The sequence below is a fragment of the Rhinoraja longicauda genome, chromosome 9 (assembly GCF_053455715.1).
Source record: "Rhinoraja longicauda isolate Sanriku21f chromosome 9, sRhiLon1.1, whole genome shotgun sequence".
Lineage (NCBI taxonomy): Eukaryota > Metazoa > Chordata > Chondrichthyes > Rajiformes > Arhynchobatidae > Rhinoraja > Rhinoraja longicauda.
The window spans coordinates 54,367,810-54,388,993 of NC_135961.1; the positions used below are offsets into that span (position 1 = coordinate 54,367,810).

Genomic DNA, 21,184 nt, shown 5'->3' on the forward strand with positions numbered 1-21,184 from the left:
GTTGGTCTGAAGATGTTCTGGGTGCGGAGGTCAAGGGCGGGCTTTGGTCCCTCGACCGTGGTCCCTTCTGTCTGTAGGCTGGGGGTGGGTCTGAAGTGAAGGGAATAGTGAGACTGTGCAGCCATGTACTGAACACCTCTCCTTCCGCAGGTGAGTGATGGTGCGTTCCCAGCTGTTAAAATGAGCGCCAACCCTAACCCCCTGGAGACGTGGGTGGACACGACCAGTCGTGCCCTGTACATTCACTCGGACAAGACGTTGGAAGGGACAGCGACGAAGATCCTCAAGGTCTGCTTCTGCAGCAACACCAGCAGCAACTTGGGCAAGAACTTCAAGCTGGTTAAGTGTGACCACACGACTGAAATCAGGGTAAGGTCGGCAGCGCGTCTCCCCAGACGCATTACAGGGGCTTACTGACCGAGAGGAGGCAACCCCAGGGGCAGAGTCCAGCCGGTGCAACTCTTCAGTGGGATGGGGAAGGATCACAGACAATCTTCCCCCATCACCGACCATCCCCACCGAAACATCCTTTCCACATCCTCTCTATGCCTTTCATTATTCTGTTAGTTTCAATGCGGTTCCCCCTCAACTTTCTAAACTCCAGTGAATAGACGCCCAGTGCTGTCAAACACACATCATATGCTGACCCACTCATTCCTAGAATAATTCTTGTAAACCTCTTCTGGACCCTCTCCAGAGCCAGCATATCCTTCCTCAGATATGGGGCCCAAATTTGCTCACAGAACTCCAAATGCGGCCTGACCAGCACCTTATAGAACTTCAGCATTTTGGTGTGAATAGGTATATGGAAGTAGCTTTCAGAGGAAGTGGGAGAGACAGCTACAATTGTGATGTTTAACAAGTCACTAGACGAAGTGGACCTGTTGGGCCCAAACCTCTCCTGCATTGGTGCAGCACCCTCTCCTCCCCCCTCCCCCTCCCCCTCCCCCTCCCCCTCCCCCTCCCCCTCCCCCTCCCCCTCCCCCTCCCCCTCCCCCTCCCCCCCCCAACTCCAAGTCCCCAATCCCAGCAACATCCTCATAACTCTTTTCTGAATCCATTTGATCAAGTACGTGGTTAGAAAAGGATTAGTGATACAAGGCCCAAATGCAGGGAAATGGGATTAGCTCAGCTAGGCACCTTGGTCAGAAAAAAGGATTAGTCTGAAGGATGACAAAATGCTGGTGTAACTCAGCGAGACAGGCAGCATCTCTGGACAGAAGGAATGGGTGACAATAGACAATAGACAATAGGTGCAGGAGTAGGCCATTCAGCCCTTCGAGCCAGCACCGCCATTCAATGCGATCATGGCTGATCACTCTCAATCAGTACCCCGTTCCTGCCTTCTCCCCATACCCCCTCACTCCGCTATCCTTAAGAGCTCTATCCAGCTCTCTCTTGAAAGCATCCAACGAACTGGCCTCCACTGCCTTCTGAGGCAGAGAATTCCACGTTTCGGGTCGAGACCCTTCTTCAGAATGGATCTGTATTCGTACTGTTTGAGTTTAGGTTTAGTTATTGTCACGTGTACCAAAGTACAGTGACAAGCTTTTGTTGCGTGCTAACCAGTCAGTGGAAAGACACTACATGATTACAGTCGAGCCATCCACAGTGCACAGATACATGATAAAGGGAATAATGTGAATAACATTTATTTAGTGCAAGATAAAGTCCAGTGACTCCATGACTATAAATTTTCCCTATTTGAGAATTTTTCTTTTGGTGGTAGGCCAAGTCTCTAAGTTGATATTTTTGCTCAGCGTTGAAGGGCCCAGTGCTACCCCATGCAACAGGGAGCTGAGCTCAGTTTAGATCAAATATTTCAGTTCTATGCTATTTCACTGAAGCACAGCGCTTCCTGTGGAATCTGTGGCTCCCCACTGCAGCTGACGGTACACGTTGCTGACAGTAAATTTCCTCTTGAGAAGGTGAATGAAGAAGTCAAGGCTATTTTCTGCTTTCTGAGGTTTTAGTAGCCCATGGCTGCTCAGAGCGTGTCAGGGATCTGTACAAACACCTGTGCAGTCAATGTAACATACTAGGACTCTACAGTAACACCGTTGCTCTGAAACGGGAACCATCAGTGTTGATTGAACAGTGCAGGAAAGAACTGCATATGCTGGTTTACACCAAAGATAGACACAAAATGCTGGAGTAACTCAGTGGGAGAGGCAGAATCTCTGGAGGGAAGAGATGGGTGACGTATCGGGTCGAGGCCCTTCTTCAGACTGAGAGTAGATTAAACGGTGGTGTGGAAGTTGTGACCCTGAACTTCCTGAACTTCCTGCTGTGGGAGTTAATTGTTAGCACATAACAATTAAATGACAGTGAGATGTGACTTGTATCTGCAGAACCAATCAGTTTTCTGGTGATCTAACCAAAGATCGTTGACAAAGAAGCAGCAGCAATCAGCAGTAGCAGCAGCAATCAGCAGTAGCAGTAGCAATCAGCAGTAGCAGCAGCAATCAGCAGTAGCAGCAGTAGCAGCAGCAATCAGCAGTAGCAGCAGCAATCAGCAGTAGCAGCAGCAATCAGCAGTAGCAGCAGCAATCAGCAGTAGCAGCAGCAATCAGCAGTAGCAGCAGCAATCAGCAGTAGCCAGCAGCAGCCAGTAGCAGCAGCAGCAGCAGCAAGCTGTGTTGCTTGGGAAGTAGTGTGTGGGGATTGTGTGGGGATTGTGTGGGGATAGTAAGGAGTAAGACCTGTGTGATCTCCCGGACTAGTTTCGATCGCCTAGCTTGGGGTCGGAGAAGAATTTCCGGGATTTTTTCCCAAATTGGCCTGGGTTTTTTATCCGGTTTTTCGCCTCTCCCAGGAGATCACTCAGTTCTTTTGGGTGGGCGGTTGGAGCGGTTGGAGTAGCGGCCGGGCGGTAGGTTTAGTAACCGAGCGCGGGGCTTTGTTTGGAGAGTATGACTGCCAGGGCAGTTTTTTGTTCTGGGTGTCAGATGTGGGGAATCTGGGAGTCTGATAGTCTTCCAGACATCCACATCTGCGCCAGGTGTGACGAGATGGGGCTCCTAAGGGACCGTATTAGGAACCTGGAGCGGCAGATTGATGACCTCCGTCTGATCAGGGAGAGTGAGGAGGTTATAGATAGGAGTTACAGGGAGGTGGTCACTCCTAGACCACGGGAGGTAGACAAGTGGGTCACTGTTAGGGGGGGCAAGGAACAGAGGCAGGGACTAGGGAGTACCCCGGTGGCTGTACCCCTTGGAAATAAGTACTCCTGTTTAAGTACTGTTGGGGGGGACAGCCTACCTGGGGGCAACGACGGTGCCCGGGCCTCTGGCAAGGAGTCCGGCCCTGTTGCTCAGAAGGGTAGGGAAAGGAAGAGGAGAGCAGTAGTAATAGGGGACTCTATAGTGAGGGGGTCAGATAGGCGTTTCTGTGGACGCAGTCGGGAGACCCGGATGGTGGTTTGCCTCCCTGGTGCCGGTGTCCGGGATGTGTCTGAGCGTGTCCAGGATATCCTGAAAGGGGAGGGAGAGGAGCCAGAGGTCGTGGTACATATAGGTACCAACAATATAGGTAGGATAAGGGAAGAGGTCCTGAAAGGAGAATTCAGGGGGCTAGGAAGAGAGTTAAAAAAAAGGACTTCCAAAGTAATAATCTCAGGCTTACTGCCTGTGCCACGCGATAGTGAGAATAGGAATGGAGTGAGGTGGAGGATAAATACGTGGCTGAGGAACTGGTGCAGGGAGCAGGGTTTCAAGTTTCTGGATCATTGGGACCTCTTCTGGGGGAAGTATGACCTGTACAAAAAGGACGGGTTGCATCTGAACCCGAGGGGAACCAATATCCTGGCGGGGAGATTTGCTAAAATAACTGCGGAGACTTTAAACTAGTACGGTTGGGGGGAGGGACTCAAACACAGATAGCTAATAGGCAGTGTGTGAGGCAGGAGGCAGAAAAGGGAAACACTCAGACCCAATATGTAGGAGAGAAAGAAGGGAAAAGAAATAAACTGAGAATAAGAAATGATGGGTCCCTTAAATGTGTATATTTTAATGCTAGGAGCATTGTAAGAAAGGTGGATGAGCTTAGAGCCTGGATTGACATCTGGAAGTATGATGTTGTGGCGATCAGTGAAACATGGTTGCAGGAGGGTTGCGATTGGCAATTAAATATTCCAGGATTTCATTGTTTCAGATGTGATAGAATCGGAGGGGCAAGAGGTGGGGGTGTTGCATTGCTTGTCAGGGAGGATATCACAGCAGTGCTTTGGCAGGACAGACTAGAAGGCTCGATTAAGGAGGCTGTTTGGGTGGAACTCAGAAATGAGAAAGGTTTAGCAACACTTATAGGGGTGTATTATAGACCGCCAAATAGGGAACGAGAATTGGAAGAGCAAATATGTAAGGAGATAGCAGATATTAGTAGTAAGCACAGAGTGGTGATTGTGGGTGATTTCAATTTTCCGTATATAGACTGGGAATCACATTCTGTTAAAGGGCTGGATGGTTTGGAGTTTGTAAAATGTGTGCAGGATAGTTTTTTGCAGCAATACGTAGAGGTGCCTACCAGAGAAGGGGCAGTGTTGGACCTCCTGTTAGGAAATGAGATGGGTCAGGTGACGGAGGTATGTGTTGAGGAGCACTTTGGGTCTAGTGATCATAATGCCATTAGTTTCAATATCATTATGGAGAAGGTCAAATCTGGACCAAGGGTTGAGATTTTGGATTGGAGAAAGGCTAATTTTGAGGAGATGAGAAAGGATTTAAAAGGAGTGAAATGGAAATTGTTGTTTTATGAAAAGGATATAATAGAGAAATGGAGGATATTTAAAGGTGAAATTTTGAGAGTACAGAGTCTTTATGTCCCTGTTCGGTGGAAAGGAAAGAATAATAATTTGAAAGAGCCGTGGTTTTCCAGGGAAATTGGACACTTGGTTCGGAAAAAGAGGGAGATATACAATAAATATAAGCGGCAGGGAGTAAATGAGGTTCTTGAGGAATATAAAGAATGTAAAAGGAATCTTAAAAAGGAAATTAGAAAAGCGAAAAAAAGATATGAGGCTGCTTTGGCAAGTAATGTAAAAGTAAACCCCAAGGGGTTCTACAGATATGTCAATAGCAAAAGGATAGTGAGGGATAAAATTGGTCCATTAGAGAGTCAGAGTGGACAGCTATGTGCTGAGCCGGAAGAAATGGGGGAGATATTAAACAATTTCTTTTCTTTGGTATTTACCGAGGAGAAGGATATTGAATTATGTGAGGTAAGCGAAACAAGTAGAGTAGTGATGGAAATTAGGAGGATTAAAGAAGAGGAGGTACGGACACTTTTGAAGAATATAAAAGTGGATAAGTCTCCAGGTCCTGATAGGATATTCCCTAGGACATTGAGGGAAGTTAGTGCAGAAATAGCAGGGGCTATGACGGAAATATTTCAAACGTCATTAGAAACAGGGATGGTGCCGGAAGATTGGCGAATTGCGCATGTTGTGCCTTTGTTTAAAAAAGGTTCTAAAAGTAAACCTAGCAATTATAGACCTATTAGTTTGACGTCTGTGGTGGGAAAATTAATGGAAAAGATACTTAGGGACAATATATATAATTATTTGGATAATCAAGGCCTGATTAGAAACAGTCAACATGGATTTGTGCCTGGAAGGTCATGTTTGACTAATCTTCTTGAATTTTTTGAAGAGGTTACCAGGGAAATTGATAAGGGCAAGGCTGTGGATGTTGTCTATATGGACTTCAGTAAGGCATTTGACAAGGTTCCACATGGAAGGTTGATTAAGAAGGTTAAATCGTTGGGTATTAATAGTGAGGTTGCAAGATGGATTCAACAATGGCTGAATGGGAGATACCAGAGGGTAACGGTTGACAATTGTATGTCAGGTTGGAGGCCAGTGTCTAGTGGAGTGCCCCAAGGATCTGTGTTGGGTCCACTGTTGTTTGTCATTTACATTAATGATCTGGATGATGGTGTGGCAAATTGGATTAGTAAATATGCAGATGATACTAAGATAGGTGGAGTAGTTGATAGTGAGGTAGATTTTCAAAGTCTACAGAGAGACTTGGGCCTTTTGGAAGGGTGGGCTGAAAGATGGCAGATGGAGTTTAATGCTGATAAGTGTAAGGTGCTGCATTTTGGTAGGACAAATCAAAATAGGACGTACAGGGTAAATGGTAGGGAATTGAGGAATGCAGTGGAACAGAGGGATCTGGGAATAACTGTGCATTGTTCCCTGAAGGTGGAATCTCATGTGGATAGGGTGGTGAAGAAGGCGTTTGGTATGCTTGCCTTTATAAATCAGAGCATCGAGTATAGAAGTTGGGATGTAATGTTGAAATTGTACAGGGCATTGGTGAGGCCGAATCTGGAGTATGGTGTGCAGTTCTGGTCGCCAAATTATAGGAAGGATGTCGACAAAATGGAGAGGGTACAGAGGAGATTTACTAGAATGTTGCCTGGGTTTCAGCACTTAGGCTACAGAGAGAGGTTGAACAGGTTGGGTCTTTATTCTTTGGAGCGTAGAAGGTTGAGGGGGGACTTGATAGAGGTTTTTAAAATTATGAGAGGGACGGACAGAGTTGACGTGGGTAGGCTTTTCCCTTTGAGAGTGGGGAAGATTCCAACAAGGGGACATAGCTTCAGAATTGAGGGACAAAGGTTTAGGGGTAACATGAGGGGGAACTTCTTTACTCAGAGGGTTGTGGCTGTATGGAATGGGCTTCCGGTGGAAGTGGTGGAGGCTGGCTCGATTTTATTATTTAAGAGTAAATTGGATAGGTATATGGATAGGAGGGGATTGGAGGGTTATGGTCTGAGTGCAGGTAGATGAGACTAGGTCAGGGAGAATGGTCGGCGTGGACTGGTAGGGCCGGACAGGCCTGTTTCCATGCTGTAGTTATATGTTATATGTTATATGTTATAATGCATCAATATAAAACTTGAAGAAGAGGCCCTTTGGCCCACAATGTCTGTGCTGAACAGGATGCCAAGTTAAACTAATCTCTTCTGCCTGCATGTGATCAATATCTCTCCGTTCCCTGTATATCCATTAGCCCATCTATAAGCCTATTAAATGCCACTGTAGAGTCATACAGCGTGGAAACAGGCCAATCTGCCTAACTTGCCCACACTGACTGACATGTTCCATTTGCACGAGTCCGACATGCCTGCATTTGGCCCATAATTCTCTAAAGCTGTCTACTTCATGTACCTGTCTAATTGTTTCTTAAACATTGCAATCATCCTTGCCTCAGCTACCTGCTCTGGCAGCTTGTTCTATACACCCACCACCCTTTGTGCGTATTCCTATTAAACAGATTCCTATTAAATCTTTCCCCCTTCACCTTAAACCCTTGTCATCTGGTTCTCAATTCCCCAACTCTGTGGGCAAGATTCTCTGTGCATCTACCTGATCTATTCCTCTCATGATTTTAAACACCTCTATAAAATCACCCCCCATCCTCCTGTGCTCCAAGGAATAGAATCCCAGCTTGCTCAACCTCTCCCTATATCTCAGACCCACGAGAACTGGCAAAATCAGCCCATTTCCTGAATAGATAGCAAATTAGCTCCATGGAAGGAAGCACAGGGTAATGGTGGAAGGTTACTTAGTGATGTGCCTCAGGATTCGGTGCTGGGCCCGTTACTGTTTGTCATCTACATCAATGATTTGGATGAGAACATACAGGGCAAGATTAGCAAGTTTGCTGATGATACAAAAGTTAGTATTGGGGGAGAACAGAACCAGGAGCCGCAGTTTTGAGAATAAGGGGTAGGCCATTTAGAACAGAGATGAGGAAAAACGTTTTCAGTCAGAGAGTTGCAAATCTGTAGAATTCTGCCTCAGAAGGCAGTGGAGGCCAATTCTCTGGATGATTTCACGAGAGAGCTAGATACTCTTAAAGATAGTGGAGTCAGGGGGTATGGGGAGAAGGCAAGAACGGAGTACTGATTGTGAATGATCAGCCATGATCACATTGAATGGCGGTGCTGGCTCGAAGGGCCGAATGGCCTACCTTTGACCCCCTAAGGATACAAGTTACACCATCTTAAACGGGGCCATTTCCCTGAAACTATGGCCTGCGGTTGTAGGTAGCCGCACTGGGGCAAACATCTTCTCAGCACACATATGCTTGGCATTGTGTTTTTGCCCATATCCCTCTAAACATTTCCTATCTATGGACCTGCCCAAATGTCTTTTAAACATCATGATGGTAGCCACGTCTCGAGCTTCCTCTGGCCAGCATGATGATATCACAACAGCTGGAAGACAGGAACCATTCGGTAAAGGGTAAGTGAGCCTTGCATGGAGTGGTAGATCTTTGTGGGCGGAATCTCCCGTGGGGTCATCCACAGTGAGCAGCGGTCGTTGATAAAGATTCTCTCTGTCCTCTTGCCCTGCAGGAGATTATCACCACAATATTGGACAGTGGGAGAGTGGGACCCAGCATCATCTTCAAGAGTTGTTATGGACTTAGATTGAAGCACTTGAAGTCTGAAGAGGTCTACTGGCTCCACCCTGACCTGACGATCGAGGAGGTTCAGACCAAGTATGAGAGTCTACATCATGAAGCTGAATGGAGGTACTGATCCCCACCTTTGACTATGACCCCCATATAACACTCCAATGTGAGATTGGCAACAGACTCCATTTAGCTTTGACCTCTTCTTATTGAGGGGTCTTCTGATTAGTTAATTGTCTAAGCTTTTGGTCTCCATTGCCTTGTTTGGCTGATGGATAAAAATGGGCGGCACGGTGGTGCAACGGTAGTTGCTGCCTTATAACGCCAGAGACCTGGGTTTGATGCTGACTACGGACGCTGTGTATTGTATTGTATTGTATTGTGTGTGCGGTGTTTGCATATTCTCCCCGTGACCTGCGTGGGTTTTCTCCGGGATCTCCAGTCTCCTCCCACACTCCAAAGATGTACAGGTTTGTTGGCTTGGTATAATTGTATATTGCCCCTCGTGTGTAGGATAGTGCTAGTATGCAGGGATCGCTCGTTGGCACGGACTCGGGGGGGGGGGGGGGGGGCGAGTTAAAAGGTTACGCAATCATCTGCATTCCACTGATTTACGAATCTCTTATAAACAAGATTTTTGCTCTTCAACTCATGAATCACCATGGCTACCCATCATTAAAATGTGAAGCTATAAAAAAACTCCAGCCCATCCCTCACTTCCCTTTTTAATTAATTAGTTAATAATCCTTTATTCATCCCACAACGGGGAAATTTGCAGGGTTACAGCAGCAAAGTGGATAGCAAAAATAAATAAGCATTCATTTAAAAAAAAAATAACGGTAATTATCTTTATTTACTGGTCTGCTGGGAGCAGTGCTGATTGTGCAGTCTGATGGCAGCAGGAAGGAAGGAAGGACCTTCGAAATCTCTCCTTCACACACTTGGGGTGAAGGAGTTTGTCACTGAAGGAGCTTTTCAGTGCAGTGACAGTGTCCTGCATGGGGTGGGAGGAGTCGTCCAGCAGTGATGATAGCTTTGCCATCATTCTCCTCTCTCCCACCGCCTGCACTGAGTCGAGGGGGCATCCCAGGACAGAGCTGGCCTTCTTGATCAGTTTATCAAGTCTCTTCCTGTCAGCAGTTGAGATGCTGCTGCTCCAGCAGACCACTCCAATGGCTGATGCCACCACAGTGTCGAAGAAGGTCCTCAGGAGTGCCCCCTGCACTCCAAAGGTCCCGAGTCTCCTCAGCAGGTACAGTCTGCTCTGGCCTTTCTTATACAGTGCATTGATATTATCAGTCCAGCCCAGTTTATTGCTGAGGTAAACACTCAGGTACTTATAAGAGTCCACTCTCTCAATGTCCATTCCCTGGATGTTCACCGGTGTCGAGGGGGCGTGGCTGTACCTGCGGAAGTCCACCACCATCCCCCTGGTTTTCCCCGGGCTGATCTGGAGGCGGTTCCGCTGGCACCAGTCCACAAAGTCCTGAGTCAATTCTCTGTACTCCCTGTCATCGTCATCTGTGATGAGGCCGACGATGGCAAAGTCGTCAGCGAAGTTTTGCAGATAACTGTTGGCTGAGCTGTGCATGAAGTCCGCAGTGTACAGGGTGAACAGGAAGAAGCCAAAACTGTTCCCTGAAGTGGGAGAAGTCAATGTTCAAACCGCTGGGGTGTAAACTGACCAAGCAAAATACCAGGTGCTGTTCCTCCAATTTGCGCTGGGCCTCACTCTCTGACAATGGAGGAGTCCCAGGACAGAAAAGTCAGGACAGTTTACACCCCAGCGGTTTGAACATTGACTTCTCCCACTTCAGGTAGTCCCTGCTTCCCCTCCTACTTCCCAGTTCTCCTACTAGTCTTCCTGTCTCCCCCTGCATTCTATCTTTGTCCCGCCCCCTCCCCTGACATCAGTCTGAAGAAGGGTCTCGACCCGAAATGTCACCCATTCCTTCTCTCCTGAGTTGCTGCCTGATCCGCTGAGTTACTCCAGCATTTAGTGTCATAGTGGACCTTGTGTTGGGAAATGAGCCTGGCCAGGTAATTGGTGTTCCGGTGGAAGAGCATTTGGGGGACAGTGATCACAACATCATAGTTTTAAATTGTTTTGAATGGAGAGAAGGCTGGACCTCGTGGGAAAGTAGTAAATTGAAATCAGGCAAATTACAACTTTGTTAGGCAAATCAGCAGGGTAGACGGGGTGCAATATTGGGTAAGTCAACATCTGACATTTGGGAGTTGTTTAAAGGCCAGGTGATTAAAGTTCAGAACTGCCATGTTCTGGTGAGGAGGAGGGATACGGATGGTAAAGTAAGGCAATGAGGTCCCCCCTTTACCTTCAAAACGGGATGACCAAAGGGGTTGTAAATTTAGTCAAAAAGTAAAAGGAAGTGCAGGCAAGGTTCAAATCCAGACAGGGCTTTTGAGGAATATAATGCAAGGAGGAAAGAACTCTGACGGACGATTAGAAGGACCAAAATGGCTTTGGTAAATCAGATTAAAGAAAATCTCAAGGCTTTTTATACCTGCATTAAAAGCAAATGGAGAACCAGTGAGAAAGTAGGACCTCTCAAGGATTAAGGCTGGAATATGTACTTGGAGTCAGGGGATGTAGGCGAGTTACTAAAGAAGTGCTTTGCATCTGTTTTCACCGAGGAAAGAGATGGAGGCCAGTGGGGCCAGTGTGGAGAATACAAATATGCAAGAGCAGTTTGAGATTAAGAGGGAGGAGGATGTTGGTGCTCTTGAAGGGCATTAAGGTGGATAGGTTCCTAGGACCTGATGAGATCTATCCCAGGTTATGGAGAGAGGCAAGAGAGGAGATAGCAGGAGCCTTGACAAAGATCTCTGCGTCTTGAGTCACAGGTGAGGAGCGGGAGGACTAGAGAGTAGCTAATGTTGATCCTTTGTTTAAGAAGGGAAGTAGAAAGAATCCAGGGAATTATAGGCCGGCAACCTCATGTCAGTGGTAGGGAAGCTATTGGAGAAGATTCTTCGGGATAGGATTTGCTCCCATTTGGAAAGGAATGGGTTAATTAGGGGTAGTCAGCATGGTTTTGTATGTGGCAGGTCCTGTCTTCAGAACTTGATCGAGTTTTTGAGGAGGTAACAAAGTTGATCGAAGGGCATTGGGTGGTGGATGTTATCTACATGCATTTTGGTAAGGCACTTGATAAAGTCCCCATGGTAGGCTGATCCCAGTTCAGTTTAGTTTATTGTCATGTGTACTGGGGTACAGTGAAAAGCTTTTGTAGCGTGCTAACCATTCAGCGCAAAGACAATGCATGATTACAATTGAACCATTTACAGAGTATAGGTACAGGATAAGGGAATGACGTTTAGTGCAAGGACAAGATCCAGAAGCACAGAAGCAAGATGCACGGGATTAACAGTGACTTGGTTGTATGGTTGTTCAGAACTGGCTTACTGATAGAAGACAAAGGGGTGTGGTGGAAGGACATTATTCAAGCTGGAGGTCTGAGCAGGAGAGGCAGGACAAAGCATGGCTGGAAATAGGTGAACACAGGATCAGGGTGTTATGGATAGGTAGATTGCTGGACAAAGACCAGAGATGAAAAAAACCTGCGAATTGTGAAGCTCGAGGATGGAAAAGCTGTGAACTGTGTAGCTGGAGGAAGGAATGTAGGTGGTGGGGGAGGAGGAGGGGAGAAACTGGTGCAGTATCAGCCAGGGTTCAGTGGAGGGGTGTGAGAGGGGTAAAGGAAAGGGGGTGGATGTCGGGTAAGAAAGAGGAGGAAGGGGGCATTTGTAGGTTACCTAAAATAAGCTTTCTCTTCTTTGCCCCTCAATCAGTCTGAAGAAGGGTCCCAAACAGAAACGTCACCCATCCATGTTCTCCAGAGACCTGGAGTCTTCAGAGTGCCTGACCCACTGAGTTACTCCAACACTTTGTGTTTTTCCCTTTCCTCCCATGCTGGACTTGAACCACTGATCCAACTCTGAACTACTTGATCAATTTGAATATGGCTCATGTGGTAACCCAGGGATAATCCCCTTTCCCTTTATGGTTTATTCTCCAAGCTAATCCCCCATAGCAGTATTTACATAATGGTTGGCTTTTGATTGTCTTGGGTACTGGCAAATAAGCTGCAACCCAATCTCTGAGAAATTGTGGTGCAGTCCTGGGTGTTGCTGAGTTACAGCGCCAGAGACCCGGGTTCAATCCTGACTACGGGTGCCGTCTGTACGGAGGTTGTACGTTCTCACTGTGCCCTTATAGGTTTTTTCTAAGGTGCTCCGGTTTCCTCCCACACTCCAAAGACGTACAGGTGTGTAGGTTAATTTGGTTTAGATAAAAATTGTAAATTGCCTCCAGTGCTAATGTAAGGGGTGATCGCTGGTCGGCGTGGGCCGAAGGGCCTGTTTCCGCACTGTATCTCTAAACTCTATAAACTTTCTACTTTATGAGATGAGTTCATAGTAAACTTGACTTTGAAATTTCTAACAGGTATGACCTGCGGATTCGATTCCTGCCCAAGGATTTCATGGAGAGTTTTCAACAAGACAGAACAACACTGTTGTGTTATTACCAACAGGTCAGTAGCTGCTCGATTTTATGCTTAGAGAAGGTGGATGCTCACAGTCTTTTTTCCCTGGGTATAGGGGTCTAAAATAAAAAGACATAGGTTTAAGATGAGAGGGGAGAGATTTAAAAATGGCCCGAGGGCCATGTCATTCACACTGAGCATGGAGACAAGCCTCTAGAGGTGTAGGAAGGAACTGCATTTGTTGGGTTATACTGAAGATAGATGTAAAATGCTAGAGTAACACAGGGGGTCAGGCAGCATCTCTGGAGAAAAAGAATGGGTTACTTTTCGGGTCAGAACCCTTCTTCATCCCTTCTCTAGAATCTGAAGAAGGGTTCCGACCCAAAACATCAGGTATTTTCTCCAGAGGTGCTGCTCGACCCGCTGAGTTACTCCAGCATTTTGTGTCAAGCTTCTGGAGTTGATGGTTGAGGAGAGGGGAGGGGGGGGAAAGAACCATATCAACATTTCAAAGCCATTTGGACATGAACATGGATAGGAAAGTTTTAGAGGTTGTGGGCCAAGTACAATCAAACGGGACGAGCTCAGAAAGGCACGTTGGTCAGCATGGACAAGTCGGGAAGAAGGGCATGTTTCTATGCTGTATAACTGAGTCCATCCTTCTAATTTCCTGATGCAGCTTTCTATTGGAGTTTAGACTACATGACTGGAAATCAAGAGAAAGGCAATGGGTTTTAAAAAAATTATCAGGAAATACTTTATTCGAGAAATAAATATATGCAAAACATGCTCGTTCCAAAACTCCATCCGGCATTCTCGGAGGCTATACATACATTCAATACAAATATTCGATACACCAATTACACAAAATTACCTCCCACCCTTGCCACTCATGTGGCCCACTGGCGTGGAATCCCTTCCCTTATTTTGGGGGGCGTCTCCACCACATCAATTTTGTGTAATTGGTGTATCGAATATTTGTACATCGTTGTAGGTGTGGGAGGAAACCGGAGCTCCCGGAGAAAACCCACGCAGGTCATGGGGAGAACGTATAAACTTTGTACAGACTGTACGCACAGTCGGATCTCTGGCGCTGTAAAGCAGCAACTCAATCGCTGTGCCACCGTGCCGCCTGGGATCCCTCTTGAGTCCCTGGGACTGGGTATGGGATCTGCACGAGCCCCTGGGAGTGGGCATAGTAGGCCTGGATCTGGACTTAGGTCTGGGTCCTCTGGTTAGATCCCTGGGTTGGATCGCAAGACATGGGTCTCTGGGCAAGGCTCTTGGAGTGTGAGTTCCTGAACTCCAGTCTGCACGTGTTCATACTGCCACAGAGGACAGGTGCGTTGGTAAAGTTTACTCTGGGAGCCGGGCATAATCTGGGCTGTTTGAGGAACAGGAGTAAGTGAGCCATTTTTCAGATTGCCAGCATGGGCTGCCCCAGGGATCTGGACTGGGCCCTGAGTAACAGCTGAGATGAAAAGACCCACATTGTTACGGATGCTGTGCTGTGAAATGTGGGGAGGATGGAGAGAGGGAATGGGCTGGAGGGAGTGAAGGGCCTGGGGGAGGATAATGTGAGGCTGGCGAGGTTACCATCTTGTGGGTACGCAGATATAAACAGACACGGCCTGAAGAAGGGTCTCGACCCGAAATCTCACCTATTCCTTTTCTCCAGATATCCTGTCTGACCCGCTGAGCCACTCCAGTTTTTGTGTCTATCTTCGGTTTAAACCAGCATCTGCAGTTCCTTCCTACACACATTGTAGACTGTGCGGTTCTTGGAGAGAGTAACCTGTCGACACTTTCCCCCAGGTACGCAGTGACTACATGCAGGACACCGCAAACCAGGTGGACCAGGACATGTCATTGAAGCTCGGATGCCTGGAGATAAGGTAAACGTGCCAGCACCTGCCGCGGAAATTCATCAGTGGGTACAAGTACAGTTTCACGTTTATGGCCATGGGCACAAGTACGGTGAGGTACAGGTACAAAGAAAATCTTGCTTGCAGCAGCATCAAGGAACATAGACGCAGACAACATGCAAAACACAAATTAGACACGCATTTATATACTAAAACTCTCGTTTGTTTGTTTGTTCCTGAACTACAGCCAAAACGGTACACGATAGCGCAACAATTTTAGGCCCACCTTACTCACCGTCGTCCCTTTGGTGCTAATGGAAGACGTTCCTTTGAAATCGGTGTTATATTTTTAAAGTTATTCACCTTTTAAAGTTTAAATCTATCTCCTAGGAGGGAGGGAGTGGGGTGGAGGAAGGGGGAGGAGGGAGGATAGGGGGGGTTGAGGGGGATGGAGTGGGGGGAAGAGGGATGAAGGGGAAGGGCGGAGGGGGAGAGGTGGGGGAGAGAGGGGAGGGGGGTAGAGGGGAGGGGGGAAGAGGGGAGGGGGAAGAGGGGGAGGGGAAGGGAGGGGAGGGGAAGGGGAGGGGAAGGGGGTGAGGGGGTGGGGGGGAGGGGGAAGGAGGGGGGTGGGAGGGGATGGGAGGAGGAGGGGGGTGGGGGTAGGAGGGGGGTAGGAGGGGGGTGGGGGGAGGGGAAGGGGGGGGGAAGAGGGGAGGAGGGGAGGAGAGGGTGCTGCGCCAATGCAGGAGAGGTTTGGGCCCAACGGGTTCACTTGGTCTCGTTACAAATAAAATTCTAAAAGAAAGATGTGTGCAAAATAATAATACTTCAAAAGACATCATTATAAAAATATAAGTCCATAGTAGTGCAAGAGGTTCTGTTGTCAAGGTGGGATTAGGGTTGTGTAACACGGATTAAGAACCTGATGGTTGTAGGAAAGTAACTGTCCCTGAACCCGGTGGTGTAGGACCTCAGACTTCTGTACCTCGTGCCCGATGATAGCAGTGAGACGTGGGCATGGCATGGAATATGGGGTTTTTGAGGTGGCACCTCATGTAGATGCTTACGATGGTGGGAGGTGCAGTGCCCACGATGGACTGCCCTTCAGTGCCCACTTTCCCCTCTGCACCCTGTGCCACGAATGATTATCCAGCTCCCTCACACTCTTCCCCCAGTAACACCTCTCTCACCTCTCGTCTTACTGATTGTATCTCCACTGACATTAATCCAGCTCCCTCACACTGTGTGGAAACGGAGAACTGAAGATGCTGGTTTATACCAAAAAATAGACACAACGTGCTGGAATAACTCAGCGGATTACTTCTGAAGAAAGGGATCCGACTCTAAACGTCACCCATCGTTTTACTTCAAAGATGCTGCTTGGCCCTCTGATGTACTCCAATACTTTGTGTCTATCTCTCGTACTGATCCTCAGTAACCTCTCTTCCCTCCTGCACCCCGTCACTGACTGTATCTCTATTGACGATGACCCAGCTCCCTCACACTGTCTCTCAATAACCCGTCTATCCCTCTGCACCCTGTATGACTGACGGTATCGCCACTGATGTTTATCCAGCTCCCTCACATCCCTCACAGTGGGAGAGTCCAGAACGAGAGATCGTAGCCTCAGAATTAAAGGACGTTCTTTTCGGAAGGAGATGGGCAGAAATTCCTTTAGCCGAAGAGTGATGAATCTGTGGAATTCTTTCAGAAGGCTGTGGAGGGCCAAATCAGTGGATATTTTTAAGTCAAGTCATGTCAAGTGAAGTCAATTTTATTTGTATAGCACATTTAAAAACAGCCTACGTTGACCAAAGTGCTGTACATCAGTTCAGGTACTAAGGACGAACATACAATGGCACACAAACATAACAGCACATACATAAACAGTTCACAGTGCCCCCTCAGAGGGCCTCAAACGCTAGGGAGTAGAAATAGGTTTTGAGCCAGGACTTAAAGGAGTCGATGGAGGGGGCAGTTCTGATGGGGAGAGGGATGCTGTTCCACAGTCTAACCACAAAAGTACGGTCACCCCTGAGCTTAAGTCTAGACCGCGGGATAGTGAGTAGCCCCAAGTCGGCCGACCTGAGGGACCTGAAGATAGAGTGGTGGGTTAGAAGATATTTGATATGGGGGGGGGGGGGGGGCAAGCACGTTTAGGGTTTTGCATGTCAATAGGAGGAGCTTGAAGTTGATTCTGTACCATACTGGGAGACAGTGGAGAGGGGCCAGAGATAGATAGAGAAGGCAGAGATAGATAGATTCTTGATTAGTACAGGTGTCAGAGGTTATGGGGGGGAAAGCAGGAGAATGGGGTTAGGAGAGAGAGATAGATCAGCCATGATTAAACGGCAGAGTAGACCCTGTGTCACTGACTGTATTCGCCACTAATGTTCATCAAGCTCCCTCTTATTGCATGAGTAACATTTCCAAGTCAGTAACCACTATTGGTCAAATAATATTTAAGTACAATTATAGGTTTTGTAAAATAAATGACTGAAATGAAACTTTTGTGATACGTTTTGGAATGAGTTGATTGACTGCCTCACATTTTCTTCTTTCCCTTTTAGGCGGTTTTATAAAGACCTGCCCCCAAAGGCCCTGGAGAAAAAATCTAACTTTGAGCTGCTGGAGTGAGTTATCTCAGTTTGCTATTCCTCTGGGAATGTCTTTGGAGTACATTGTGTACCTTGTAATGTTTATGATACTGAAGGAACATTCTGGAAAGTCCCTCCCTGTGCCCATCACATCTGAAGTGCTGAATTCAGGAAACGCCCTGTGCAGGGTGCCCAGGAGATGCCAAGTTTAAGATGAAAGACTTTAAACTTTAGAGATACAGCACGGAAACATGCCCTTTATTCCACCGAGTCCGCTCCGACCAGCGATCACCCTGTACATTAACACTATCTTACAAAGTAGGGACAATGCACAATTTTAACAAAGCCAATTAACCTACAATCCTGTAGATCTTTGCAGTGTGGGAGGAAACCGGATCACCCGGAGAAAACCATGTGGTCACGGGGAGAACATACAAACGTCAGACTTGAGCCTGAAGAAGGGTTCTGAACATAAATGTCTGTCTGAAGAAGGGTCCCGATCCTGAACGTCACCTATCCATGTTCCCCTGACCCGCTGAGTTACTCCAGCAGTTGGTCTTTTTTTTGTAAACCAGCTTCTGCAGTTCCTTATTTCCACTTACTTGAGGTGTGAATGGTGCCACCTTCAGGCGAGTTAGATAGTTCATTGTATCCCCAGAAGGAAATAAAGAGTGTCGGCTGTGGATGGGTCAAACTGACAAGGCTCCAACAATGCAAAATGCTGGTGAAACTGAAGCACTCCACAAAATCTCAAAAGGTGATCCTTTTTACAGCTGAGAGATGATGCGCATTGGTCTTTAGACTTTAGAGATGCAGCGCGGAAGCAGGCCCTTCAACCCACCGAGTGTGGTGACCAGTGATCAGCCCGTACACTAGCACTATCCCACACACTCGGGACAAATTACAATTTTACTGAAACCAATTAACCTACAAACCTGTACGTCTTTGGAGTGTTGGAGGAAACCAGAGCACCCAGAGAAAACCCACGTGGTCACAAGGGGAACGTGTAAACTCCTTAAAGACAGCACCCGTAGTCAGGATCAAACCCGGGCGTCCGGCACTGTAAGGCAGCAACTCTACCGCTGTGCCACCCTAAACTCTCCACTAATGTGCCACAGTAGGCCTGTTATTATGCGACAGTCCCAACCCACCAACCCTGTTCAGTCATCCGCACACTTGGATGTGCCCTGTGACTCTTGCAATGGCCGAACTGGGTCCCTAGGGGATATAAGAAAATAACTGCAGATGCTGGTACAAATCGAAGGTATTTATTCCCAAAATGCTGGAGTAACTCAGCAGGTCAGGCAGCATCTCGGGAGAGAAGTAATGTAGAAGGGTCTTGACCCGAAACGTCACCAATTCCTTCTCTCCCGAGATGCTGCCTGACCTATTTATTCACAAAATGCTGGAGTAACTCAGCAGGTCAGGCAGCATCTCGGGAGAGAAGGAATGGGTGACGTTTCGGGTCGAGACCCTGCAGTTATTTTCTTATACTACATGCTGCCTGACCTGCTGAGTTACTCCAGCATTTTGGGAATAAATACCTTCGATGGGTCCCTAGGGGACATCACTGAAGTGTGTAGGAAGGAACTGCAGATGCTAGTCTACACTGAAATGCTGGAGTAACTCAGCGGGCCAGGCAGCATCTCTGGAGATGGTGACGCTTTGGGTCAAGACCTGTCTTTGGACTGAGAGACAGGGGAGAAGGAAACTGGCGATGTGAAGGTATACAAAGAGAATGTAGGGTGTGAAAACAACACTGAACACTCTAGTGTGTGTTTGTGTATGTGTCCCACATATTTACTGCATCAATACCACGAGAGACTTACCGGTAAATGTTTCCTGCTATCACTGCTTGCGGGGGAGAGGTGCTGGTCAATTCACCAACATTCGCATGGGTTCAGTGCCTGAACTATTGACCTCTTGCTCATCATGAGTTTGATCTCGGGCACTTGCCTGAGCCAACAATTATTTAATGAGCTCAATCAAACACCACGCCTCTCTGACATCCCTCTGCCATCTGTTTTTACAGGAAGGATGTCGGTCTCGATTTGTTCTTCCCTAAGCAGTTGCAAGATAGTATGAAGGTAAGGGCTCACCTTGTGATCAAAACCACAACGTTTGCTCATTTCAGCATGACTTTTCGTTAATGTGTGGGGAAGAATCGCAGACGCTGGTTTAGACTGAAGATAGCTGGACAAAATGCTGAAATAACTCAGTGGGTCCGGCAGCATCTTGGAGAAAAGGAATAGGTGATGTTTCGGGTCTGGACCCTTCTTCAGATTGAGAGTCAGGGGAGAGGGAAATGAGGGATATGAAAAGGCACATAGTAAAAATGAATGAAAGGTCTGTAAAAGGAGAAATCAAGGATAGGTGGAGCACACAATGGTCCATTGTTGGCACTGTCGTCCTGCCTTCCCTTCCCCCACTTCACCCCTAAAGATCAACCCCTCTGACCTGTTCCACACTTTTCTCACCTGGTGAGTCTGTCAGTGTTAGGGTGTGTTAATACTGATAGCTCACCGCCTGTGGGGAGTCCTGCCATGCATTCCCGTGTCGTGGCACTGAGGGGAGCTTTGCGGGGGAGCTGGGGTTTAGAGAACTGTGATGACCCCGTAAATTAATTAGCGGTACAGTGCGGCACAATGGCACAGCGGTAGAGCTGCTGCCCTACAGCGCCAGAGACCCGGGTACGATCCTGACCACGGGTGCTGTTCGTACGGAGTTTGTGCGTTCTCCCAGTGACCATGTGGGCTTTCCCCCGGTGCACCGGTTTCCTCCCACACTCCAAAGACATGCAGGTTTGTAGGTAAATTGGCTTTGGTAAGTTGTAAAATTGTCCCTAGTGTGTGTAGGACAGGGCTAGTGTACGGGGTGATCGCTAGTCGGCGTGGGCCGAAAGCCTGTTTCTACACTGCATCTAAAGTCGAAAATCTAAAGTAAATTGTTTGTCACTGTGGACTCAGCAGCCTACTCTCCTCTCTCCTCTCCCAGATGAAACACCTCCGTAAACTCATCCAGCAGACCTTTCAGCAGTTTGCCCATTTCAAGGAGGATGAATGTATCAGCCAGTTCTTCCAGATTCTCAGCAGTGTCACTGACTTTGAACAGGAACATTACAAATGTGAACTTGGAGTAAGTGCATTTCCACTTAATTTTAACTGCTAAACTGCTAACCATGTTCTTCCAATCCTCCTACTCCACGACACTCTAGCATCAGCAGCTGCAGCAGCTCTGTAGAGTAATGCAAACATTAACTGTTCAAAGCCTGAACTAACCAGCTCACAATTATCTACATAACCTCTAACCTGTTCTCTGCTCTTGGCAGTGACTCCAATGCCTGTTGTACCTCAGGTGAGGGAAACACTCAGTACAGATCCAGGACATCCCAGGTTGGACCAATCTTGTCTATTTGCTCGTTAGACTTGAGGGATCACCAGTGACAAGTTATAGTTACAGAGTGATACAGCATGGACTCAGGCCCTTTGTCCATTAAATCCAGAGCCATTTACTGCCATTTGGCCCATATTCCTCCAAACCTTTGATAACCATGTACCTATCCCAATGTCTTTTAAATGTTGTTATTCTACCTGCTTCAACTAACCTCGACTACTTCTTCTAGCAGCATATTCCATATACCCAGCGCTGTCTGGATGAAAACGTTGCTCCTCAGGTTCTGATTAAACCTTTCCTTTCCCATCTTAAACCTACGCCTTCTAGTTCTTGATTCCCGAATCCTGGGAACAAGACTCTGTGCATTCATCCTATTTAAGCCTCTCGTGATTTTA

General features: G+C 47.4%; 1 protein-coding gene across 1 annotated transcript in view; it reads left to right on the plus strand.

Moving 5' to 3' along the window:
* Positions 1–21,184, plus strand: part of LOC144596760 (protein-tyrosine kinase 2-beta-like) — a 109,955-nt gene that overhangs the window by 42,897 nt on the left and 45,874 nt on the right. Inside the window, exons 2-8 of the mRNA XM_078405521.1 lie at positions 151–369; positions 8,368–8,546; positions 12,895–12,982; positions 14,750–14,829; positions 17,370–17,432; positions 19,429–19,483; positions 20,391–20,531. Of these exons, the coding sequence (XP_078261647.1) occupies positions 181–369; positions 8,368–8,546; positions 12,895–12,982; positions 14,750–14,829; positions 17,370–17,432; positions 19,429–19,483; positions 20,391–20,531 (795 nt within the window). The 5' untranslated portion in view covers positions 151–180. The remainder of the gene's footprint in view (positions 1–150; positions 370–8,367; positions 8,547–12,894; positions 12,983–14,749; positions 14,830–17,369; positions 17,433–19,428; positions 19,484–20,390; positions 20,532–21,184) is intronic.